At 43.2% G+C, this 26,534-nt stretch overlaps 1 protein-coding gene across 1 annotated transcript in view; it reads left to right on the top strand.

The window, feature by feature from the left end:
* The first annotated feature begins 2,431 nt into the window (after positions 1-2,431).
* EXT1 (exostosin glycosyltransferase 1) overlaps positions 2,432-26,534 on the top strand; it is a 268,350-nt gene continuing 244,247 nt past the window's right edge. Inside the window, exon 1 of the mRNA XM_010359031.2 lies at positions 2,432-4,167. Within this exon, the coding sequence (XP_010357333.1) occupies positions 3,206-4,167 (962 nt within the window). The 5' untranslated portion in view covers positions 2,432-3,205. The remainder of the gene's footprint in view (positions 4,168-26,534) is intronic.

The following is a 26,534-nucleotide window of genomic DNA, read 5'->3' as shown; positions in this document are numbered from 1 at the left end:
AATATTTTGGAATGTACAGGTAGAGATGGGTAATACTGGGGCCTGGGATAAGGAAATTAGCCATAATTAGACAAGAAAGGCAGGAAGCACATGCCAAAACATAAACAGAACACAAAAAAGCAAGGAGGGTAGCTAACTCCCCCTAAGGTCATGCAAAACAACTGGTAAGATATAGAGGGGCCTGCCGAGGTGGCTCACGCTGTAATCCCAGCACTTTGGGAGGCAAAGGCAGGCAGATCACTTGAGGTCAGGAATTCGAGACCAGCCTGGCCAATACGGCAAAACCCCATATCTACCAAAAATACAAAAAATTAGCCAGGGCTGGTGGTGCATGCCTGTAATCCCAGCTACTCCGGAGGCTGAGGGAGGTGAATCACTTGAACCCGGGAGGCGGGGGTTCTAGTGAGCCGAGATCCTGCCACTGCACTCCAGCCTGGGCGACAGGGTGAGACTCCGTTTAAAAAAAAAAAAAACAAAATATATATATATATATAATATATACATATATAATATATACATATATATGGAGAGAGAGAGAAAGAGAAAGAGAGAGAGAGAGCGAGAGAGAGAGAGAGAGAGAGAGAGAGAGAGAGAGAGAGAGAGACAGCCTCCAGTCCCACAGCCCCACTTCACAGGGCTGAGATAATCTGCACCCTGATCAGAAGAGGCGGCCTCCTGCCTTGAACTGTTGTTCCTAGCAACTTGGGCTGGGGGGAGCTTTGGCTCACATGTGGTTTCAATCACTGCCTTTATCTGCATCATTATCACTGTATTTGGAAGATGACTGAATCCTCATTCCTGTCCCAGGCCTCTCTACACTGTGCAGGGGGTACAAGTCAAATCTGGAAAAGCTGTCTCATCTTTGGCAGGTCAGAAATAGGGAGAGGCTTCAGGAATGTACACTAATGTCCCACCCATGCCCCTTCCCCGCTTTATTAAAACAAATCTGAAACAACAGAAGTCTGAAACTTTCCACACTGTATCATTTCACACTGCCTTGTTATAACCCTGCCCTTCATCCACACCCCGCTGGGGTTTTTGCAGCCTGAGGGAAGCCGGGAAGTGTCTGCTCCTAGCTCTCAGTCACTCCCATAATAAACAATCACTAAACAGCCGGCTGCCCTAGGCAACTGTCCAGCTTGCCTGAGCCCTGAGACTTTAGCTAGGCCAGAGGGTGGGAGGTGTTCTTTGTAAAGCAGTGTTCAGGATTTGAGGCCAGGGAGTTTTACTTTGACCAGAGATACTGTTTGCAAGCCTAGTACATCTTTGTGGACCTGGAGGATCTTTAGTGGGACTGCTAGTCGGTTACCTGAGTTATCCAGTGAAGTTCTTCCATTGGGGGTGGCAGGAGCTTGGGCGAAGGAGTGGGAGCTCAATGAGGGAAGGACCAACTGTTTGGCACTAATTGTAAATAAGGTCGTTTTCCTCTTGCAAGTTTCCCTTCTATAGCTAGGACAGTTGACAGTTCTACCAGTCATATGTCCTTAAGAGGTATCTTGAAAACCACCACCACCACCACCGCGAGAGTAACATCACTTTGAGGGCTGGGGCAAGCTTAAATTAACTGGTTTCTCTGCAGCCATTAGAAATTTTTTTTTTTCTCTGTGATCAGATCTCTTGGAAGCCTTCTTCATAATAGACAGAGGGGGTTCAGGCAAGGCTGCCTAAGTAGATAATGAGGATTCAGAATAGCTGTCTTATACTCTTAGCACACAGAGGCAGGCATGAAGAATTGCAACAATTCCTCTTGATTGTAATAATTCCTCTTTATTGTTGGGGTTTGGGGTGTTTCCTTGGTTTTAAAAAAAGATGTGCTATGTAGGGGAGGAGTAACGGGATACTGTTTTAATGCTTAGCAGAAAATTGAAATATTGGATCTCGGATTGTGGAAGGAGTGCTGGGAGAGGCAGCTTTCGGATCGGCTGTCGCTTTCTATGAAGTCTTCCTTTCCTCCATGCTTCCCTCTTTCAAAGCATCTTTCTCTAGGCGTTCCGGCAGGCAGCCCAGAAGACCGGATTCTCCAGGGCGCCCGGGGCCGCGCGACAAGGGGCCCCTGCCAGTGCCTCCTTCCCCAGCCGCCGCGTTTCCGCAGGCGCCTCTGGTCCCCGGCACGGTGCAGGCCGAGATCCAGGCCTGGGCGCGCCGAGGGGCCGTGGGGCTCGCACCGGGCCGCCCCGCGCTCCACCTGCCCGGCAGCCCGCCGGCCGCACGCAACCTGGCAACTCCCTATCTCTGCGCCCCCAGCTGCCCCAACGCCGCGCCGGCGCCTCGGCCCGCGGCCGGGGGTTATGAATGGGCGCAGCGGAAGCACCGCCCCCCCCGGACGTGACGCTCGGCCAATGGCAGCGCGGGCTGCGTGGATGGATGAGGTCAGCGCTGTCGTGTCGGGAATGGAATGTGTAAGTGTAACATTCAGAACCGGGTAACATTCGGCGACCGAACGCGGCGGTCGGCAGCGGTCGCGCGGGGGCCTGCGAAGCGCCGCTCTGGGCCGGCACTGCCCGCGGGGAGGACGCGCCGCCGCCGCCACCCAGCGCCGCCGCCACCGCCGCCTCCAGCCGGGCCGCCGCGCGTCCCGGGGGCCGGCCCCGCGAGCGCAGGAGTAAACACCGCCAGAGTCTTGGAGCCGCTGCAGAAGGGAATAAAGAGAGATGCAGGGATTTGTGAGGTTACGGCGCCCCAGCTGCAAGATGCACTAGCCGGCTGAACCCGGGATCGGCTGACTTGTTGGAACCGGAGTGCTCTGCACGGAGAGTGGTGGATGAGTTGAAGTTGCCTTCCCGGGGCTCATTTTCCACGCTGCCGAGAGGAATCCGAGAGGCAAGGCAGTCACTTCGTCTTGCCATTGATTGGGTATCGGGAGCTTTTTTTTTTCTCCCCTCTCTCTTTCTTTTCCTCTGTCTTGTTGCATGCAAGAAAATTACAGTCCGCTGCTCGCCCGCCCTGGGTGCGAGATATTCAGCCCCGCTCTCTCCCGTGCATTGTGCAACCCAAAGATGAAAGACCGAAGGGGAGAAAGTTAAAGAAATCGCCCACATGCGCTGGATCAGTCCACGGCTTGGGGAAAGGCATCCAGAGAAGGTGGGAGCGGAGAGTTTGAAGTCTTTACAGGCGGGAAGATGGCGGACTGGAGCTGAAAGTGTTGATTGGGAAACTTGGGTGATTCTTGTGTTTATTTACAATCCTCTTGACCCAGGCAGGACACATGCAGGCCAAAAAACGCTATTTCATCCTGCTCTCAGCTGGCTCTTGTCTCGCCCTTTTGTTTTATTTCGGAGGCTTGCAGTTTAGGGCATCGAGGAGCCACAGCCGGAGAGAAGAGCACAGCGGTCGGAATGGCTTGCACCACCCCAGTCCGGATCATTTCTGGCCCCGTTTCCCGGACGCTCTGCGCCCCTTCGTTCCTTGGGATCAATTGGAAAACGAGGATTCTAGCGTGCACATTTCCCCCCGGCAGAAGCGAGATGCCAACTCCAGCATCTACAAAGGCAAGAAGTGCCGCATGGAGTCCTGCTTCGATTTCACCCTTTGCAAGAAAAACGGCTTCAAAGTCTACGTATACCCGCAGCAAAAAGGGGAGAAAATCGCCGAAAGTTACCAAAACATTCTAGCGGCCATCGAGGGCTCCAGGTTCTACACCTCGGACCCCAGCCAGGCGTGCCTCTTTGTCCTGAGTCTGGATACTTTAGACAGAGACCAGTTGTCACCTCAGTATGTGCACAATTTGAGATCCAAAGTGCAGAGTCTCCACTTGTGGAACAATGGTAGGAATCATTTAATTTTTAATTTATATTCCGGCACTTGGCCTGACTACACCGAGGACGTGGGGTTTGACATCGGCCAGGCGATGCTGGCCAAAGCCAGCATCAGTACTGAAAACTTCCGACCCAACTTTGATGTTTCTATTCCCCTATTTTCTAAGGATCATCCCAGGACAGGAGGGGAGAGGGGGTTTTTGAAGTTCAACACCATCCCTCCTCTCAGGAAGTACATGCTGGTATTCAAGGGGAAGAGGTACCTGACAGGGATAGGGTCAGACACCAGGAATGCCTTATATCACGTCCATAACGGGGAGGACGTTGTGCTCCTCACCACCTGCAAGCATGGCAAAGACTGGCAAAAGCACAAGGATTCTCGCTGTGACAGAGACAACACCGAGTATGAGAAGTAAGTGTCTGGGCTGGCGTGTCTTTGGGAGTCAGCCTTGGGCCCTACCGGCCTTGGTCCAGGTGTGAAGTTGGGGCATGGGGTGGGGGCGGATGAGCCCTCAGTCCTCTTCCCTCTTTTTAGCCTGGAACTGAGCAAATCCGGCTCAGGTGTGCAGCTAGAGGCCCGGGACAGAGAGTTGGAGCTCCTCGGGCAAACCGAAAAGCCTGGAGCACCTTCCCAAGCCAAGTAGGTGACAGTATCTCCCCTCTTGCTTAGGAAACCTGCAGGGCGGCGTGTCTCCTGTTAAGAGTCGGGGTTTGATCCAAGTTTAGTAACTGCACTTCAGGCATGGGTACTGGAGGGTGTTTCTGAGGGTGTCTAGAGACCCGGAGAGGCTGTGATGTACCCAAAGTCCAGAAACCTTCCACCAAGAGTGCTGCTTTTTTTTTGCTTTTCTCATGAGCGGGGGTACCTACTTTCCCAGGAGTTTTCCCAACTTCACATTTTCTGTAAGCCTGTAATTCATGTTAGCAGTAGAAGTGTTTAAATTTTATCGAACTTTGTGTGGCACTTTCCTCTCTCCCCCATGGCTTTGACTTTTATGAAGGGAGACTGTAAACTTGTTGGGCCTGTGGCTTTGCATGCATGCATGCGTTCATTCATTCATTCCTTCATTTCTGTACATGTCCTGTCTCTTTCCTAGGATACACTTTTTTTTTTTTTTTTTTTTAAATCTGGGCCTCAGTCCCACTGTCTAAACTCCAGTTGCTAATTTAGATTTCCCGTTCCCTTTTGTCTTTATCTATTTGCATATAAATTGTAGACAGTTACTCTTTGAATGGGTGTGAGATGCCTCCTTACCCTCTGTAGTGAGGCAAGTTTTGTCCAGTTGCTAAGTAACTGAATTGGTTACTTTGTAGACCTTTTCAGTCTTCCTTTTCCCTCCCAGTGACAGTAACTGACAGGGGATTTGAAGTCAAAGCTAGATTCCACAAATCTGCTTTACCCTGAGCTTGGTGAGCCAGTTTCCTAGTAGGTGGGGTTGCCGCCCAGACTCTCACTTGTATCTGGCTGTGAAAGAGTTAGTGAGTTCCTACAGTGCATTTCCACGTTACGCCAGTTAAAAACCAGAGCAGCCTTGTGCTACCCAGGGAAGGAAGGGGAACCTCTCAGCTGAGTACAAGAGGAACTGGCAGAGGTTGGCAGATTTTGCAATTGATTCATGAAATGCAGAATAGGGGAAATGCTTCGCAAACCTGATTGGAACAGGAAGGGGTATGGTGGGAAACTGGCCTTGAAATGAAAGGTTTGATTGTTGTCTGCATTTTTTCAGACACTAGGGCCTCTACAGGAGTGATTAGAAGGGAAATGAAAGTCCTCCAAGACTTGATCATAGAGAGTGAAGGAGAAAGTATCAAGCACTCAGATTCAGCTTTCCAACCCTCAATACCTTTTGCTTTTCAGGCATAAGAAAAGCCGGAGACTAAGATCAATTATGAATCCATATTTTCCTCTCATCCAGGGGCAGTTATGTGTGAATGTGCAATTGCAATGGATTACAGTTTTCTCATAAAAGACATTTAAACTGTGGTTAGTAATGAACTGCTTTGTTTATACGACATTTACATTGACCTATTCCTGTGGGTGCTTGTAAGAAAAAAAATGCTTATAGCCTTTCAGGAATTTCTTTGTCTGGTTTATGGTGGAGTAACTCGAGATGAAGTCTAACCTTTCAGTGTCTTCTAAAGCAGTCTCACAGAATTCTGTGGAAGGATTCTGTTCTTCATCCTTCTAAAAGGGCTAAAGCTGAGATTTCAGCTTAGGAAATTTGAATTATATATATTGGAAAATACCCTTAATCCGAGTGAACAATATCTTTCTTACCCTTTTATTCCCAAAATAAATATTACATTTCTACATTTTCTGCAGAATGGAAGCATTTTCCAGAGATCAGCAATGGAGGGAGGGGTTGGTTTCTTTAAAACTTTAAGTTTTACTAAATTTAGCTAATTTTTGACCTCTTTGTGATCAGGCCAAGAAATATGACACACACACTTTGGTTTATGTTTAAAGACCACAAGGGGTCAGGACCTCGGGATTGGGTCTGATCAGAAAAGTGGCATTTAGTAGAAAAGCAAGTTTGCTCTTTCTCCCAAACAGGGATCTCTTTGGCAAGGACACTTCTGGATTTTCATTATGTTCCCCTTTTGCATACCTTCCAGCCCTAAACTTGCATGATAGCCCGGGATGGTGCTGCAAAAGGTTTATATTCACTCGCCTGCTACACCTGGAGTTTTGACTCATTACTCTCAGTGGGTTAGCAGTATTATTTGTCTTTGAGAAATGGTGCTTACAAACTTTATTGCCTTTTATTCTTGATTTTGGAACACATGAAGATGAAGCAAGAACTATTAAACACATGAAGATGAAGCAAGAACTATTAAATTAGATACGCTAGCGGAGCAAGCTACGTGTGTTGTGCTCTGGCGTAAGAGCAACTACTGTGTTACTTGTATTGATGCTTTCTGGAAGATAGCCTTACATATGTGAGATGCAGAACTCCTCAAGTCAAGATATGCCAATCTCTCTAGTGCTTTAGGCGGAGGTGATATTGAAGTTAGGTCTGTAGATGTGATCTGTGTAAGTCTGGCTGCTCATACTGACTCATGTTGTGACTTTTGATTAGTCACCTTGAGCATGAGTTTGGGTTCTGTAGAGTGGGTTTTAGACTGCTTCAGGGGTGCTGTAAGCACTCATTTGGTAATGGCTTGTAAAAACAATCAATTTTCATCTAGCTTATTAGCAAGTGTCCATGGCGAAAAAAGCTTCCATTTAATTTGCTCCCTCAAGCAATCACCTGTAAGTTTCCTTTGGCGTAAACTTTATGGGGTCTAATGACTAGATTGAAAATGTATGGTATTATGGTCAAGTTACAGTATATACAAATATAGAGTATATACAGATGTATCAACTAAAAAAAGGTTGCTTTTGGTGAAATAGAATATTATGTGTTGGTAAAGAATTTAGTGCTGAATGAGCAATGACTTCTGTCTTACCTGTGCCTTTGTGAAAATTAGACGTTGATTACAAAGGTATAGAAGAGCTAGCTACAAGGAATGAAAGAAAATACTTTTCTCTTGTAATAGAGAGAAAATAAATTTCTTTTGTCATTTTTTGACTCAGATGTCCAGGATTGTATTAAAATATCAATTTTTTTGATATCTGTAATTATTTTTATCAGTTATATATTTTAACACATGTGGATAATGCCAGCTAAAGTAAGTCACTGCAGTAATTAGATGAGTTGTAATGATGCTTTAGAGAAATGCTTTGTATTTTGTATTCTTTCAGCTGCTTATGCCTCCTTATAGAATTACTGTATTTTTACATGAACTTCATAGTTTGTATCCTGACAAAGGGCATTACTGTGAAACTTTAGATTCAGCTGCTTGAAATAGAAGAAAGAGAGGGAGAGGAGAGGTGGCTTCTATCTTTGACCCCCTCCAAGGAAAGCAAGGGTGAATATTTAAAGCTTTTCTGGGAACAGGCAAGATTGTGTGCAATTCTTTTTGATATTTTCCTTTTTCTGTGTTTGCTAACATTGTATCTCACCATCCTGGTATCTTTAAGTGTCTTGGAGGTAAGTAATAATTCAACTTCCAACATCCTGATTTTTACAGATGTAGAAACTGAGGGACAGAATGTTTCAGGGATTTACTTAAGGCAAGAAAACTGTTTAGTGACAAGGGTAGCACTAGAATGCAGGCCCCCTGAATTTTGCCTTGATCTGCAGTCTTTCATTTCTACTCTCAGGCACCCTTGAAAATTCAGCCACAAGGAGATCCTTATTAATGGCGTTTCTTATGGGATTTCTCTTAGAATTCTTCAGTAATCTGATGAAAACTTGGAGGACAACCTTTGCAAAAATAAATGATAAGTGAATAAATAAAAGCACCTATACAGTTTGTCATATGGCTTCAGGGGCTGACATACACCTCCCACTGAGGGCATCCTCAGACTTACAAACTCTTGCTCTGGGAGTTTACATTTTTCCTGTTTGTTTAGTTGGGTAGGTCTGTGGAGCTGTTTAGTCTAAGTAGGAGTTTTTTGAACCTTTCAATTTGGCCCTAAGGGGTTTAGGGAATAGACCATGCATTGACTGAATAATAAGTTGAATTACATGCACTTACAGCAAAAAGAAAATATGTGCAAGGCAAGTAAAAATGCTAAATGCTTTTTTCTTTTCTTCCTCATTATCCCAAACTGTATTAACAGACACCTTGAGCAAGTTCATGATCCAGCAGTCAACCTTAGATGAATGTTTTCCTTCTCCAAAATGAAAGGTGGGAATTGCGATTCTCAGGTTTTAAATGTAAAACATTACCGCCTTTCTCCCCACAGTTGTACAACAGCACAAAAGCATTTCTAAAATAAACCCAATTAGCGCAGTTAAATAAGGTAGGGCTAGCCCTATGGAAAATTATGAAGTTGGCAAGTTTGTCTTCTGACACTGAGATTCTGGTTCTCTCCTCTCCTTACTTTCTCACCTCTTTCTAAACCTGCTTTCTGGAGAGCACCTGAGAACCTCAATCACGAGGAATCCCTGAGTAAAAGGTTGGGGTGTTATTTGCTACTTTTAGGGACATTTGTATTATTACTGGATTTGGCCTAGCAAATGCAGGTTTCCGTGGAGTCTGTGACCTAAGCTAGGGGCCTGCAGGATTTTACTCTACAAATAATGGCTTGCTACTAAGGTTTGGACAGGTCCTGCCTATTGGAGGCCACCTTTGGTCCCCCAACTGTGACAGCAGCTTTGGATGGCAAAAGGGGAGATGCTACACCTTCAGGTGGTGTTAGTTCTTTCTGTCAGAAGTCTTGAGGATCTGCCTTCCCAGAACACAGTGATAGAAACACCTGCCAATAATGACCTTTAATATGCCAGTGTCACAGCAGAAGCTGTGCTTGGTAGGGCCTGGCTGCTTTGCTCACAACAGTCTTGAAGGTATCTTCTCAGGCTATGTTGCTGGTGTGTAAACGGAGGCAAACAGTGGTAAGGTGGCTCGCCTGAGGCTACGCAGCCTGTAAGTGGCTGAACTGAGGCTAAAACCCAGGTTTTCTGTCCCAAGTTCTCTGTTCTTTTCACCGAGAAAAGAACATTCATTGCTACCTCACTGCATTCGCTTTGTAGCACTGCGTATTCAGAATGAACCAGGTGAGACAAAGTGGTCATTGGCTTCTGCAGGCTCCTGGACATATTTCATGTTCAAACACGAACATGGAAGCTTATGTTTCCATGAGGTTAATAACTACAGGTTGAGCTTCCCTAATCAAAAGGTCGAAAATGCTCCAAAATCTGAAACTTTTGACCACTGACATGAGCATTTTGGATTTCGTATTTTTGAAGTAGGGATGGTCCAACTCTAAGTATACAATGCAGGTATCTCAGAAGTCTAAAAAAATCCAAGATTTGAAACACTTTTGGTCTCAAGCATTTCAAGCATTTTAGGCCAAGTCCTTCCTTCTCAGCCTAAATTGTGTATTTGAAACAAGGTATTTTTTGAACAAGGTGTTTGAGAAGTAGCTATTGCCATGTAATAATTACCTAGCGCTTCCTTCATGCTCTGGAAGAAAAAAATAGTGCGTTTTTTTTTTTCTCTCGCGGTCATGATGTGAATGTCGTATGCAGTGGCCACGTCATCAGAACAGGTGTGCCAACCCCCTGCATGGAACATGTACATGCTTCAGGTTGTGTGAAATTAACTTTCTTTAGATAAAGGATAACCAACATTCATTTCGGATAACATATATTCAACCTGTAATTGTTTTTATTTAAAAGCTCATCCACCTTGACCAGGTTCCTGTAATAAACAGGGATTCCCTTCAAACTAGACGATTTGCTAAGTACCTGTTATTTGAATTTACCCTTATTAGTTTATATAACCTTTCAACAACAGCATGAGTTAGGTTATAGCCCCATTTTACAGATTAGAATGTAGGCCCCTGAAAGAGTAAAGTAACAAGCTCAGTGTCACATCTAGTGAGTAAATGACAGAGTTCCTACCAGGGTACTTAGATTCCAAAGTCCCTTCTCTTCTACAAAATGTTACCACCTTAAGGAATCAAACAGTTTCTACCTGTTACGTATTAACTTTTAACAAGGGAAGCGTGAGTCAGGTGTTTGTATATGGATCTTTTTTTCCTTTGCTTTACTTTATGAACATGTTTCCGGAGGAAAAAGTTTGGCTGAGAGATGTCATAAAGATGGCTCCTAAATCTGACATTTAAGCACTGAACTCCTTGAACTCTTCTGTTCAAGGGGCATTAGAATTGTTTCTGTGTAGATTCTGCTTGTAATTCTCTCCTAGGGTTCTTCTGAGAAAAGTGAGGAAGCTGATTAGCAATCTGTCTGCATGACCTTTCCCCTACTGATAGCATCCTGCAGGGTGTCCCTCTGTGATTCTAAGTGAAAGTGAACCCTGGAGATGTCACTGCAGGTGGATGGGGATCAGAGTGACTGCTGCCCTAGGTAGATATTGTGATCCAATAGAATAGAAATGAAAGGCCTACGGGAATATTCTGGTTCTGGAACATACCACACCCAGCACCTCCAGGACCTAAGGCTCTTTAAAAGAAAAACAGTGCTTAAAAAATTATAAACGTTATACACAGACTGAGCACAGTGGCTCATACCGGTAATCCCAGCACTTTGGAAGGCCGAGGCGGGAGGATTACTTGAGCCCAGGAGTTCTAGATCATACTAGCCTGGGTAGCACAGTGAGATCTTATCTTTACTAAAGATCAACAAATTAGCTGGGCATGGTGGTGCACACCTGTAGCCCCAGCTGCTTGGGTGACTGAGGTGGGAGGATTGCTTGAGTCTGGGACATTGAGGCTGCGGTGACCGATGATGGCACCACTGCACTCCACCCTGGACAATAAAGCAAGACCTTGTCTTCCTCCCTCCCTCCCTCCCTCCCTCCCTTCCTTCCTTCCTTCCTTCCTTCCTTCCTTCCTTCCTTCCTTCCTTCCTTCCTTCCTTCTTTTCTCTTTTCTTTTCTTTTTTTTTTGAGACAGTTTCCCTCTTGTTGCCCAGGCTAGAGTGCAATGGCACAATCTTGGCTCACCATAACCTCTTCCTCTCGGGTTCGGGTGATTCTACTGCCTCAGCCTCCTGGATAGCTAGGATTAGAGGCATGTGCCACCACACCCGGCTAATTTTGTATTTTTAGTAGAGATGGGGTTTCTCCATGTGGTCAGGCTGGTCTCGAACTCCCGACCTCAGGTGATCCGGCCACCTTGGCCTCTCAAAGTGCTGAGATTACAGGCATGAGCCACCGAGCCTGGCTGACCTTGTCTTTCAAAGAAAAAAAGAAAGAAAGAAAAAGTATGCATAGCCTTTGTGGAAGATTGGGAAAATACAGAAGATTGGAATACGTAATTAAATTTCTTTCCTAATTCTAAGTGTTAGCCACTGTTGGTAAACTTTGATGTAGTCAGTCTGTTCTAGCACATGTATATACCTATATGTTTATATAGCTCTGTCTCTGCATATCCAAGTACCCTGGATAGATAAGTTATTATTTAATTAATGGTGAGTAAGTAATGAATTCAACACATTTTTCTTAAGTGTCTTGTTTGTTCCAGACACATATGTGTTGGAGCTAGGGCTACTTCGGCAAACAAAACAAACTCCTACCCGTTCACCTTACCATTCTAGTCTGTCAGTTTTGTAAAGTCGTCAGACTTTAAATGTATTTTTGGATGTTGTTTTCTTCTTAACATTATCCAAAGACATTTTTCTGTTCTGCTAAATTGTTTTGAAAATAGGATTTTTAAGGTGTGATTTTTTTTTTTTTCTAACCCATGGTTGGACCAGAGTTTGTCTCACCATTTACATTTTCTTACATATATTTTACTTATTTATTATTATTTTGAGACAGACTCTCACTCTTGTCACCCAGGCTAGAGTGCAGTGGTGCGATATTGGCTTACCGCAACCTTCCCTTCCTGAGTTCAAGAGATTCTCTTGCCTCAGACTCCAGAGTAGATGAGATTACAGGCACCCACCACCACGCCTGGCTAACTCCTGACCTCGGATGGATTACAGGCATGAGCTACAGCACCCAGCCTTCTTACATATTTAACTTGGTTTTTTTTTTTTTCCTCATTAGAAATAGTCTGTGATGAGTTTCACCTTGTTGAGTGTTTTCCTCTTGACTAGGGTCTCTCTCTCAAAACACAATACAGAACTTCCTGTCCTGTCCCCGCTAACTCCCCACTCCAATCCCATTCTGGGCTATAGCTATTTCTAAGGTGAACACCCATTTAGTGAAGTAGCCATCATTAAATGACTGCCTAGATAAACATTTGTAGGTGTTAATTGGTCCTGCCAGGGGGCCTTTGAAGCTCCACTGCTCTGTTCCCTTTGAAGTTTTGTTTTTCTGCAGCCAGAATCCTCCCTGGTCTCTTACTGAGCAGACATCCCTAGACTTCTCTCCAAGCACTGTGCACATACCCTTGCCTGGGATTTCAGAATCTGCAGGCCTTACCTAGGTAGCTGTTACTCTTCTAGCTAATTGTATTCAGTTTATCAAGGCATTTGTTTCCATTTTCTCTTTGGTTGCTGACTCCATGGACCATAGGAGGTAAATGTGGACAGGTCGCTTTGATCTCTGAGCATCTAAGTAAGGCCTGGGATTTTAAATGTAAAGGAGGCACTATTCTAAGTGATTTAAAAACAGACAGAAAAGGAGAAATTTGTGAGGATGCACAGCCTCTGTTTGTGTACCCTTTTGTCTTCTGTGAAGCCCTTTAGAAGGGAGAGCCTACAGCCCTGCACCAAAACACTAGCTGATCCCCAAAAATTTCTGGACTAGGTTTTTAACTTCTCAGCCTCAGTTTCCACATCTGGAAATGGAGATCATAATACTGGTCTCGTAGGGTTGTGAAGATCAAATGAGGTGGAGTGTGTGAGACTGTACCTTGTAAAGGTTAATGTGCTCTACAGGGTGGCGGTGGTATTATTAAACTCATCCTCCTGCTATTTTCTAATCAAGTACAGAGGTTCATTTAGTTTCGAAACTTAGCTCTTCCTAACTAAGCCACAGCAATAACTTATCTCTACTTTGATACTTAAGTCCTCAGGAAATTGTGGTAGGTGCCCTGGAAGTCCAGCCATTGTTTCTATAAAGACCTATAGGGGTCTTCAAGCTGGGACTTCCATGTGTTGTGGGGTAGGGGTGGAAGCAGTTGAGGGGCATCCCTGGGGCAGTCAGACACTTCCTTGACTCCATGGCCTTCAGGTTCCCTAGTTGACTGCTCTATTAATGCAAGTGATCTCTTTTGCAGTTGACTTTTTTTTTCTTTTTTTTTTTTTTGAGACAGTGTCTCGCTCTGTTGCTAGGCTGGAGTGCAGTGGCATGATCTCAACTCACTGCAACCTCTGCCTCCCAGGTTCAAGCGATTCTCTTGCCTCAGCCTCCCGAGTAGCAGGGACTACAGGTGCATGCCACCATGCCCAGCTAATTTTTGTATTTTGAATAGACGGGGTTTCACGATGTTAGCCAGGATGGTCTCGATCTCCTGACCTCGTGATCCACCAGCCTCAGCCTCCCAATGTGCTGGGATTACAGGTGTGAGCCTCTGCACCCGGCCTCCAGTTGACTTTTAAGCCCTCAACAGTTGAGGGTAACATTTGGAGGGACACCTTGTGTGAGTGGAGCTCAGCTGCTGGGTAGTCTCCCTCAGCCGATTCAGCAGGCCCTTAGGTTGCAAAGAGCAGAAAATCACTTGGGCTACCTTAAGTTTTGGGATTTATTGTGAGGGGACATGGGACAGAAACTGAACTGAAACTGCTCTAGTAAGTTCCCAGGACCCACCACAATACCTGGGCCAGGCTCCTTTGTTCCTGTTCTATGCCTTCATGTCTTGCTTGGCTAGCACCTCTGGCCCTGTGTGTGTCTTTCAACCACTGGCCAGTCTTTCCTGAATTCTCTCATCCAGGGCCTGGAGGAGACCAGTCGGATTGACTTTACCAGTGAGCATTGCTCCTACTGGGGAGAGCCATTCATACTAGCCTATGTCTTGGGTATGGTGGTGACCCGGTCAGTGAAACGACTGCCCTGTCACATTGCCACTCTCGATTTAATTGGTGGTCATCCTTTTGCAAAAAAAAAAAAAAAAAAAAAAAAAAAAGTTGCTTCCTGTAACAGAGGACTGTGGTTAGGGGAAGTTGGCTGTGGCAGGCGCTGTTGAAGCCATATCCTGTTGGCATGCACATATTTGACCCCAGTTGATGATGAGGATAACAGCAACAGCAACTTATATCTGAGGGCATCCTGTGTGCAGGATAATGGGAAGTATCTTCTTTAATCTTTATGTCCACCTAGCAGGAAGATACCCCTTTTATCTCCGTTTTACAGATGAAGAAACTGAAGCAGACAGTCTTTAATAGTGGTTTGCCTAAGAGCATCCATGTAGCAGATGAACTGAGGCCCTCTGAGTTTTGAACCTGTGTCCTTAACCACAGCACTGTACTGCTTTTGAACAGCTGGAACTGATGTCATAAAGACCACACATTCACAAACAATAGTATGATTGATTTATAGAGCATCACTTGGGTTTCTTACTTAGAATTTATTTAATCTTACTTTAGAGAGACAATTCTAACCTGTTAGGTAATCTGGTTTCTCAACCTACAGTAGATTAGAAGCAGTACATTTAAAAATGAAAGAGGGATTCTTGCAGATAGTACTGGGAAGAAAAGACAGCTGGTAACCCAAATATAAGGAAGTGGGCCAAGAAATTATAAACTGTAATGCCCAGAAGAAGTAAAGGACCATGACAATTTAAGAACAGCTGGCTCAATGCCCAAGAATGTGTTCTACACGCTCCTCAGGAATGAATGTGCTTCCAAGGCCAATACCTACTGCCCTGCCTGTCACCAAGCACAGCTTCTGTGGATATTTGTTGAACTATAGCATGGTACAGTATTGACTCTGATACATCATTGGTGTTCACTGTCCTTTGTTTAAGAATGTAGAAAAAGAAGTAACATGTTTTATAACTTGTTTGAAAACCATATGGTTAATAAAATATATCGGTGGTCTGAAGAGTAAGACGTTCATTTGAAAACTTGTCTACCAACTTTAGCAATTTCCGCCAGGGCTCCAGAGAGACAGGGTCTCCTTTGGATTAGCATTTGATTTCTGCTATTTGTTGCTAACTCTGATTTCTGGGTTTTCATAATGCCTATCAGTTTAAACCTAGGTGAAATGATAAGTTTTCTGATCCTGTGGTGTAGGCCTGTAGTGTGAGCTATTCTTGATGGACTAGTATCTAGAATGACTTGGGCTGTGGGCTCAGGTGAAGAGAGGAGCTAGCCTAGGGCTAGGGCTGGCCCTGCCTTCCTAAGGTGTGGCATATGGATATTAGGGTTTGGAGAAGGGAGGGGCCCAAGAGGGGACAAGGGACATCTCATCTCTTGCCTTATGGTTGCCCTGGCAGGTATGTTGGGCATTTCACACTCCTAGTGGGGGCCCAGCTTTGAGGTATAGCGGGCACACTTCCTGCACACATTTCAGCGTCCTGACCGATTGGTAGAAATCATCCACAGTGCCACTGATAGAAAATATGATCACCACCCTGCTTGAATGGGCCTTGGGGGTGTCTCATAGTTAATTAACATGTTACTAAGGCAGGCAAGCTCTGCCTGCCTCCTCATCCCCAGCCCCAGGGCAGAGCCACACTCCTCTTCCTTCTCCCCGCTTTCCCCATACACCTTCTTTCCACTTTCTGGGAAGCCAGCACCCAGCTGCATCTGACTTCTTTCAGAGTCACTTCCTTGATGCCTTAGACAAGGCCAAATTCTCCTGGTATGTGCTCATATAGAACATTTAACACCCAGCTGTGGTTTTCCATTCAGTTAGCTGTTTGTTTTTCTCTCTCCAGTAGATTGCACAGAACCTGAGGGAAGGATTCATGTTGGTTTTTCGTTAATTTACTCAACAGATACTTATTGAGTGCCTACGGTGTGCAGGCACTGGGGATTTAACAGTGAAGAAGAAGGTGCAATTACCTGCCCTCTAGATGCTCACAGCCTAGTGACTGGAGGCTGAGGCTCATGGCATACACTTTGGCATATATTAGAAGGTGCTGGGTGTTGTGAAGTAAAGCAACATATGGAAGGGGGTTAAGGCCGTGGATCTCAACCTTAACTGTACAGTAGACTCTCCTGGGGAGCTTCTGAAGAAGCCAGGCCTCAGTCCAGGCCAGTTAGGGATGAAGTTCCAGGTTTGTATTTATTTTTATTCATTTATTTTTATTTTTTGAGAAGGAGTCTTGCTCTGTTGCCCAGGCTGGAGTGCAGTGGTGCGATCTGGGCTCACTGCAACCCCCACTCCCAGGTTCGAGCAATTCTCCTGCCTCAGCCTCCCTAGTAGCTGGAATTACAGGCATGTACCACCATGCCCAGCTAATTTTTTATATTTTTAGTAGAGAAGAGGTTTTGTCATGTTGGCCAGGCTGATCTTGAACTCCTGACCTCAAGTGATCTGCCCGCCTTGGCCTCCCAAAATGCTGGGAATACAGGCATGAGCCACCGCGCCCGGCTGGCCGAAGTTCCAGGTTTTTAAAAAGCTCAACAGGCAGTTTGGATGCAAAGTGAGAGTGGGGATGAGGAAGAGTTTTGCAGCTTTAAATATCGAGGGAAAGAAAGACCACTTTGGGAAAATGACATTGAGCTCTCGTACCATTGTACCTTCAGAGTCTCAGCACCATGCCTGACTGACTCATAGGAAGTGCTCAGTGTTTGTTGCATAAATGAAAAAAATTTACATTTATTTAACCGAAGGGAATGTTACTACTGTTGATGTGGTATATTCAAAGTATGGAGTCTCTAAATGTTACTCTCTTTGTTTTATAGCTCAGGCATTCCTGTTCGTACTCCAAGTTCATTGTGTTCATTTGCTGGTTCACCCAGAGTTTCTTGTCATGTTCAAATGGGAAGTTTCTTCCAATGAACCTTTTTTTCCCAAGGTATTTTCTTTTTCTTTTTTCTTTTTTTGAAACAGAGTCTTGCTCTGTCACCAGGCTGCAGTGGCATGATCTCAGCTCACTGTAACCTCTCGCTCCCTGGTTCAAGTGATTCTCCTGCCTCAGCCTCCTGAGTAGCTGGGATTACAGGCACACACCACCACGTCCAGCTAATTTTTGTATTTTTAGTAGAGATGGGGTTTCACCATGTTGGCCAGAATGGTCTCGATCTCCTGACCTCTTGATCCGCCTGCCTCAGCCTCCCAAAGTGCTGGGATTATAGGCATGAGCCACTGCTGCTTGCCTCTTTTCTTTCTTTTTCTGTTTTTACTATTGTGTTTGATATGAGTATCACTGAAGCCAAATTAAAAAGAACCAAAGGGTTTTGCTGCATAATACAAATCTAAATAATTTATTGGTACAAGAAAAAACATTATGATCTTTTTATCATTTAACAGTCCGTAGATATTGAACCTTTTCCCCCCTTTAATTATAGTTTTTCTCCCAAAGGATTGATAGAATAAAACTTTTGGCTTACATTTTTTGCTCAGGTTACGTTCAAACTCTGCTAACTGATATTGAAGCATTGCCCCAGAGTATATAGTAACACAGGGCTTAATTGAGCTATCAGGCTGCTAATTAATTCATATTGAGATTTATCATTTATTAAAAAGCAAAGTGGGGAAAAGCAAAGGGAAGGTGTACAATTGTTCCTTCCACTGGCCTCCATTTCCTCCATTTAAAATCGTGGCTTGTTTAGTTTGTAGAATCCTGTGGGATATTGCGTAGAAGTACTGAAGAGGCATAGGTAAAAGAGCAGGTGTCCTGTATTGCAATGATTTGACTTCGTAGTGGGCCTTAACAATTGATTCAGATTTGGTGACAATCATATGACACTTGATTAAGTAGAAATTATGTTTTATGTTTTTACAAAGATTAGGAAGGCCATTTTCCAAAATTATTCCTAGGTCTGTATATCTGAAGCAATCTGAAAATCCAATCAGAGGGTATGTAATACTGAGATGCTTTTGCCTTACTGACAGAGAGTACATTTTTCTTGGAAACACCATTTCTTATATGCTGCATGTGTCTTTAAAATTCACCCCTGCATTGAAAAAGCTACCTTTAAGCAACACTTTTTATGATAACTGCATTTTTAAGTATGCAAGTGCAATGTTGCAAACCTGTAAATGTAGGGCAGTCAGTCTTCTATTGATTCAGAGTGGAAATGTATAATATTTTTGTGTTTAGATTATAGAGTTACACGTTTTTTAAAAAGAACAGTATTTTATGATAAGATAAAATTTAAGTACCTCAGTGCTTAGTACGGTTAAAAGGTGGAGTAGTATTTTCCTGCACTTATTTTAGACTGAGCTGTATCTAAGCAGTAACTCAAGTAGGGATAACAAAGGGCAAAAAGGATTAGATGTCAAAACAAATCTTAGGTTTCTATAAAAATAAGCTAAGAAATGAGCACCCTTAGATGAAAAATATGAAGTGAGAATGTAGGGAGTGTTGGTGAGGTTTGAGCCTCTTTGGGCCTTAGTTTTCCTCATCTGATTTTCCTGCACAGAGACTTCTGATTGGGGCTGTTACATCTGTACATGCACATGTATGTCTGCAGGTGTGTTGTATGTTTGCTCAGGGAGGAGAGCATGGTGTTCAACTGACTCCAAATATTTGGTATCAGATAGTTTTGTCTGGAGAGAAGAGCTTTAAGATTATGCAAGTGATCTTAAAATCTAGTTTAACTCTTATGTAGTGTAGACAAAAAGTAGAGATTCAGGGAGGTTGAGCAATTTGCCCAAGGTCATGCAGTTATGACCGAATCAGAGATGGGACACTCACCTCTTGACTTCCAGCTGAGGATTGCTTCGAGGTTACACATAAGGGTTCTGGTTTGAATTCAGATGGTGACTCTGACACTAGCTACCAGACCTTGTTCAGCTTCTCTGTTTCTGTTCTTCACTTGTAACATGGAGATAGCAATTTCAATCTCATAAGGTTGCTATTATAGGGACTAAATGAGTAATAATACATGTAATATGCTTAGAATAGTGCACGGAACATAGTAAACACTCAGTAAGAAACTACTGTTACTGTCATTATTAATCTGTCTGTTCCATTAAACCACATTTGATGCCTGTAACTTCAGGCTTACCATTTGTATGTGTTTATCATGGTTTTAATTTCATTTCTTTCATTTGACCTATCTGTTTACAGCTCATTATAATTGTAGTGTGCAATATTGTACAATAACTTTCCAATCATATAGAAGCTCCTGGTGGTTTGGCAAGTGCCCAGAATTCCAACCACCTGTTGGAACTGTTGCCAAAATACAGTAGATTTTTATTTCCCAGAAGTTGTTCAACCAAGAGTGCAAATCATTAATATTACTTTGTGTCTTTAAAAAAATTCTTTCTCCTATTACACAAGTATTATGTTTCCCACTAGTTCTGTGCAGCTGAGCAGTCAGAGAGGTCTTGTTCCTGCCTCTTGAAAAAACATTAAAATGGGTAGCAAATGTGCTGGGGGTCAGTCACCTGAGATGACTTTCCGAGGTAAACCTGTGTGAGATAGAGAAGGGAAAGCCATTTTTTTCTTTTCTAGCACTCCAGGTAGCCAGGCGAGTGATCCCACCGTGCAGGGGGGCACTTCGCAAATCAGGAAGCGCGATAACAGTGAACGACTTTCTGCTTTCAACAATTCACAGGGCTGCTAACGATTGATGGCTTTTTCTTGAGGATGGCATTATCGGTAGCAGCAGGACCCAGACCTCTGCACCATTTCTGCATGTTAAATTTAAACAGTGTATGCCTATCCTTGAGGATAAACTTGTAACAGGGGCCAAGGTAAAAGTTAGGGAAGAAATTCTAGCCTGTGATTTGAAGATCTGGGAGCATTCAGACACATTGGAACTTATGTTTTCATTCTTTTTCTCAGGAGACAAAGCTGCAATTATGAATACACACATCGTAAGAACTTTTCTGTGATACCGTGTTGGCCACCAAATCCAAATGTGATCTGATTCCTATCCAGTTCCACGTTATAGCAGGCTTTGCTGTCATTGGGTCATCTGAGGTCCTTGAAACTTCACCATATCCAAAAAAAAGCATGTTAGAACAGGATTAAATTCTTCTTATACATTACAGAATTACACAGAGGGTTCTTTAACATCCACTGTTCAAAAAGAGACTCTGGCGAATGGTTCATTAAGTATAAGTAAAGTGAGATGGAACGTCTCATCCCAAATTTGATACTGCTTGGCTCAAGACAGGAAGCAGGGTATGTATTTTATGCACAATGATGATTATAGGCCTGTATTTGTATGTGGAACATTTATTCAAATTTCAAATCTTTTTTTTTTTTTTTTTTTTGCTGGGAATGTTTCTGGAGCATGTGGTGTATATTGTTTTCTGCCAAGCATCAAGGGGCTGTTTTATAAAGGACTCCTTTTTTGGGGGATGGCGGGAGTGGATCCTCTCCTTTCTTTTCCCAAAGTTTTCTTGTATCTTCTCCACAAAATAAAAATTTCTTTCTTCTAGTTCACTGACTTGGAGATTCAAGCAGCAGTGCGATAAAAATACCATAATGCATTTCCAATGAACTTGTTTCATTAGATGAGATGAATTAATTGGATTTTTGGGACATGTCTCTGAAAGTATAAGATACTCACTTTTGGAACTCCCAGGCATGGTGTGGCCTGGGAGCTTTCTCAGTTTGCTCCTATTCAGGACATGGTGTAAGAACTGTCATTTGAAGCCTGTCATTTTAGTCCCCCTTGGGGGTTTACAAATGGCCTAGTGATTTTTCAGATAGCAAAGAAGAAATCAGCAGTGATTTGGCCTGCCCTTCAGCCTAGGGCATTACTTGGTTATCACCAGCCTCATCATCAGATGCTTGTATTACACATTTCTCTGTCCACACAAGCAGTGAGATGGTAATCTAAGAGTTGATTTCTAACACGTGCGGAGGGACTTTCAAAAGTCCCCCCAGCCCCAGTATTCTCTTGCCCTGTATAATTTTAGGGTGCCAGGCATTCAGGCTTGGATGGTCCTCCTTATGTCTTTTAGGGCCTTGGAAAATCCTGGAATTTAGACAGGGCAGTAAGTGAGTGGCTGTAGCCCTTGAATCCCATTTGGAACCTTAACTTGTTCTACCTTGCATTATAATTATTTAGTTTTTATCTGTCTAGATTTCTGTACTTTTAGGGGTAAAGCTGATTTATTCTCCTCTGTATCCCAGAGTCCACCTTCAAGGTGGTAGGTTGCTTGATAGGTGCTTAGTAAATGTCATATTTGATTAGCTTTTTGTAGCCTCGTCTTTAGTCTAGAAATTCTAGATCCCAAACAGAAGGTAAGATATGGTATATTCTGGACTTTTAGTTTTCTGTAGTATATCTCCTTTTCAAATATGGACCTAGGGTACCAGACCAAAAAAATATTGTGATCAAAGTATACAGCATTTCCTTTCATGGTGGAAAAATGTACCTGATAAATGTTTTCTCTGCATTATTTGCCACCAAATATACTTTAATCACAGTTATTTGGATATTTCACACTTTATACTTGACTTAGGCGCAGATTAAGTCTTGTGTTAGTTATAACCTTGAATATCAATTAGGTTCATGAGAACAGGGATGGTATATATTTGTTTTTAATCTGTTTCCCAGCACTTAACACAGTGCTAAGTTTATAGTGGATCTCCAAGAAATACTTGTTGAATGAGTGTCTTTTGGTCATGATAGACTTTTAGTGCAGAAAAACTTTTGGATCTGAATTGTTAGACTTAATTTTTTTTGTAATAACACAGAGAATGTTGAACAGAAAAAGTAAGTTTAGAAGAGAGAGAGATATATATGTATGTATACACACACACATATATATATATATATAGAGAGAGAGAGAGAGAGAGTGAGAGAGAGTTAGACTTATTTATTTAATTTTTGAGATGGAGTCTCACTCTGTTGCCCAGGCTGGAGTGCAGTGGCGGATCTCGGCTCACTGCAAGCTCCGCTTCCCGGGTTCATACCATTCTCCTGCCTCAGCCTCCGGAGTAGCTGGGACTACAGGCACCCGCCACCACGCCTGGCTAATTTTTTTTTCTTCGTATTTTTAGTAGAGATGGGGTTTCACCGTGTTAGCCAGGATGGTTTCTATCTCCTGACCTCGTGATCCGCCTGCCTCGGCCTCCCAAAGTGTTGGGATTACAGGCATGAGTCACTGTGCCTGGCCGACTTATTTATTTTTTTGTAATAACACAGAGACTGTTGAATAGAAAAAGTAATTTTAGAAGATATACTACATCTCTATATATTTTACCCTCTTTGAGGTTCGAAATAGTAGGAGTGAAATTAGAGATTTACCAAAATTGGATGATGATTTGCACCTTTGAAATAATTCATGCCTTTGATTGTCACCTTAGCTACAAGTAGGTTCCTAGTCATAACTATAATATCCCTACAAGCCTGCTTTATGGAACTTGAGCTACATGGTATTGTCTAACGTAGGCCTCAGTTCTTGGTCAGGTGTGGTTTATGTTCTTTGAAACTGTCTCCTTTTGGGGAGCAGGCTGAGAGAAAGTGAATTCATTGAAGAGAATTGTAGCAGAACTCTCTAGCAACTTCCTAATAGAAGATGTCCCCCCTTTGACTTCTTCGGTGTTTCAGCTGCCCCATTAAAGGAAGGGACAGACTGTGCCCTTGGGACCAGAGCCTACTTCCTAACTGTCTTCAGATGAATGAGGCACCAGCATGCCATGCTCAGCCAACCACCTGTGGTGCAAAACAGCTTTCTTGGACTCTGATGCCTTAGCATAAACCTGTGTATGCAGGATTACAGGATTCACAAGGATATAATTCTGTGGTATCATCTATCAGGCACATGCATTTTTTTTTTTTTTTAAATGAGATAGAGTCTCGCTCTGTCACCCAGGCTGGAGTGCAGTGGCACTCTCTTGACCCACTACAACCTCTCTCTCCTAGGCTCAAGCAATTCTCCTGCGTCAGCTTCCCGAGTAACTGGGATTACAGGCGCCTGCCACCATGCCCAGTTAATTTTTTGTAGTTTTAGTAGAGATGGGGTTTCACCATGTTGGCCAGGCTAGTCTTGAACTCCTGACCTCAGGTGTTCCACCCGCCTCAGCCTCCCAAAGTGCTGGGATTACTGACATGAGCCCCTGCACCTGGCCAGGGACATGCATGGTTTTCTACAGAGTGACTTCAGCTTCCACGGTTCATCCCTAGACCATTTTGCTTTTTTTTTTTTTTTTCTCGAGACATGGTCTTGCTCTGTTGCCCTGGCTGGAGGATGGAGGCACTATCATGGCTTACTGCAATCTTGACTTCCCAGGGTCAAGCAATCCTCCCACCTCAGCCTCTGGAGTACCAGCAGGGCGTGTGCCACTATACCCTGCTAATTTTTTATTTTTATTTTTTAGAGATGGCATCTCCCTATGTTGCCCGGGCTGGTCTCAAACTCCTGGTCTTAAGTGATATTCCTGCCTTGGCCTCCCAAAGTATTGGGGTTACAGGTATGAGCCATCACGCCTGGGCTGCTTTGCTCTGTTTTGCAGGTGTTTGGTTGACACTGCTTTGCAGAATAGCACCTGGCACCTCTCACCACCACTGAAAAGGATGGAATTTTATACACCTCTTCTTCCTAGGTTTTCTCTAGCAGTTACCAAGGGACCATCAGAGGTACTTATTGTGGCTGTTTACAAAAGCCTTCCCTCCAGTCTGAGTCACCACACCCTACTCTCTGCTTCTTCCTTTTAGCTCCTCTTTTTTTCAGTAACCCTCCCTCTTTCCTCTGAATGCTTATGCTTGCACACACAGGCACACATACTCATGCATGCGCACACCACACATGCTTCATGTCCTCTGGCTTTCCTGTATCCTATGTAAAACCTCCTAAGAGTTTTCATCTCAGAAGCTCAATTTTACCTTTCACTTTTGAGATAGAGAACATCCAAGGGTTTTAATAATCTGGCGAATGTTTTAAAAAAGGACACATTTTAAAAATCTAGATTGCAGAAGTAATACTGTAGCATTGTTGAATTCAGACATTATTTCTATATTTCACTTTCTAGTGAACGTTCCCTATCATTGTTTCCCATAACCACCTTGAATAGTTTAGTGGATATATTTTATTCTAAGCATATGCTGTTTATCTTCTTGAAAACAGGATCATTGCATACATATACTCTTTTGTAATTTCTCTTATTAGAAAATAAGATTAATCCTATATCAAATACGACTCCATGTCAGTCCATATAGATCTCTCCCTCATTCTGTTGTTATAGCTATATGGGAGTCTGCTGTGAAAATGCTCCTTTGGGCCGGGCGCGGTGGCTCAAGCCTGTAATCCCAGCACTTTGGGAGGCCGAGACGGGCGGATCACGAGGTCAGGAGATCGAGACCATCCTGGCTAACACGGTGAAACCCCGTCTCTACTAAAAACTACAAAAAACTAGCCGGGCGAGGTGGCGGGCGCCTGTAGTCCCAGCTACCCGGGAGGCTGAGGCAGGAGAATGGCGGGAACCCGGGAGGCGGAGCTTGCAGTGAGCTGAGATCTGGCCACAGCACTCCAGCCTGGGTGACAGAGCAAGACTCCATCTCAAAAAAAAAAAAAAAAAAAAAAAGAAAGAAAATGCTCCTTTGATTAGTTTATAACTGAGTGTAAAATTTGGCATTTCACTCTTAATTATAGTATTTTTCTGTATATTCACTCCCAAATCTTTGAGAATGAGGAGTACCCTAATTTTTAAGCAAAATTTTGGGGGGCTTTGGGGTGAAAACTAATTTAAATGCTTATTTTCTCAGTTGCCTACCTCCATTTAAAAATCAGTTTTAAGGGTTATAAGAAAGTCTTATGATGTTAAGACCTTTTTTTCAGTATAAAAATAACATACAATTTATTCTTTCCATGTAGTCAAAACACCAAATTACACTAGCTGAGAAATGATCAGTCTCATGTAAAAGAATAAATACACGTTCTCCTTGAATCAAGACTGCTCCGAGATTCAGAAATGCCAATAGCGGAAGGTGGGGTGTGACCCCTTAAGTAAGCGTGACTAGTTAAAAGTGTATGGATATTCTTTGTGGAAAGTGGGCTGCCAGATATAATTTCAGGCTGTTTCACATTACTTCACACGGTGCTTTCAAACTATTTATTTCCTCTCTTGGCACTAGTGAGTACAACTCATAACTGGCCAGATAATATCTATGTCTGGAACCAGGGCAGTGAGTGGGTTTTACCATGATTTGATCAAAAGTAAACAAGAAAACAAAAGCAGAGGGGGAAAAAAAAGTAAGAGAAGGAATCACATTTTTCTCATTGTGGGACTAAAATGCGGCATGTTGAATTTTCACTTTCTGATTAGAACTGACAGTTGAACAGATCTGATTTATTTTTTGGGGGTCAGGAAGGAACTGTCAAATTTTAGTTTGACTGTTCTTTTCTTTAGGTCTTTTTCTTCCCCTACTTTTTTTTTTTTTTTTTTTTTTTAAGCATTACTATAATAATCAGATAGCAGCCACTGTTTGACACATCCTTCTGTGGTGTTTGCAGATTAAGTCTGAACCATGCCAGAAATCTCTGCATTTTTTGATGTAGCAGAAATGAACCTGGTTCATTCCATCTCAACAGCTTTAGCCAAATGGCTCAGAAGGGATCTACCCGATTTCATAAAGAAGGGTTAATGTGCAGTCTGGTTTTTAATACAGGTGCCCTTAAAATGCATTTTTTTTGTTTTGTTTTCTCACCTCTAAGTTTAATATGTCCATGGACATTGGCCTTGAGTTTCCCCAAGACGAGTCCATGAATGACCTTGTTCAAGTATCCCTTGCTGATTTGCGTTCCCAAGTAATAAGCCTGGGAATGTTTTCAGTGCAGCAGCCGGGAGAAGAAGGGGGATTCAGCAGTTGCTGTTCAATGCATTTACTCTCTACCTGCTGGCTTCAAACAGTATTAACTTTATGTGCTCATTGTGCATTTTGTTTAATTAAAAGCAGTTCTCTTCGCAGAGGCACTTGCAGGATTTTTTTTTTTTTTTTTTGCCCTGAAATGAATAAAACAAATAGGCATCTGGTATTTGTTTTGTATAACACAATCCCCATAAAATGAAGAGTAATAAAACATAATTATCTGTAAAGGCTTGTTTTATAAGCCTGAGAATGGGCTTGTTTCTACCAGGTTTTTATATTCTACTCATAGGAGAAAAAATCTCTTTGTACATTAATATGTAACAACACTAAGAACAAATGCTTCCCAATTACATGCATGAATCAAACTTATCTTTTATTAAACAATTTTTTTTCTGTTGTAGTCTACATGATAAAAGTTTGTCATTAA

Source organism: Rhinopithecus roxellana, chromosome 9 (assembly GCF_007565055.1).
Source record: "Rhinopithecus roxellana isolate Shanxi Qingling chromosome 9, ASM756505v1, whole genome shotgun sequence".
In the NCBI taxonomy this organism is placed as follows: Eukaryota; Metazoa; Chordata; class Mammalia; order Primates; family Cercopithecidae; genus Rhinopithecus; species Rhinopithecus roxellana.
This window is presented reverse-complemented; position numbering and strand designations above follow the sequence as displayed.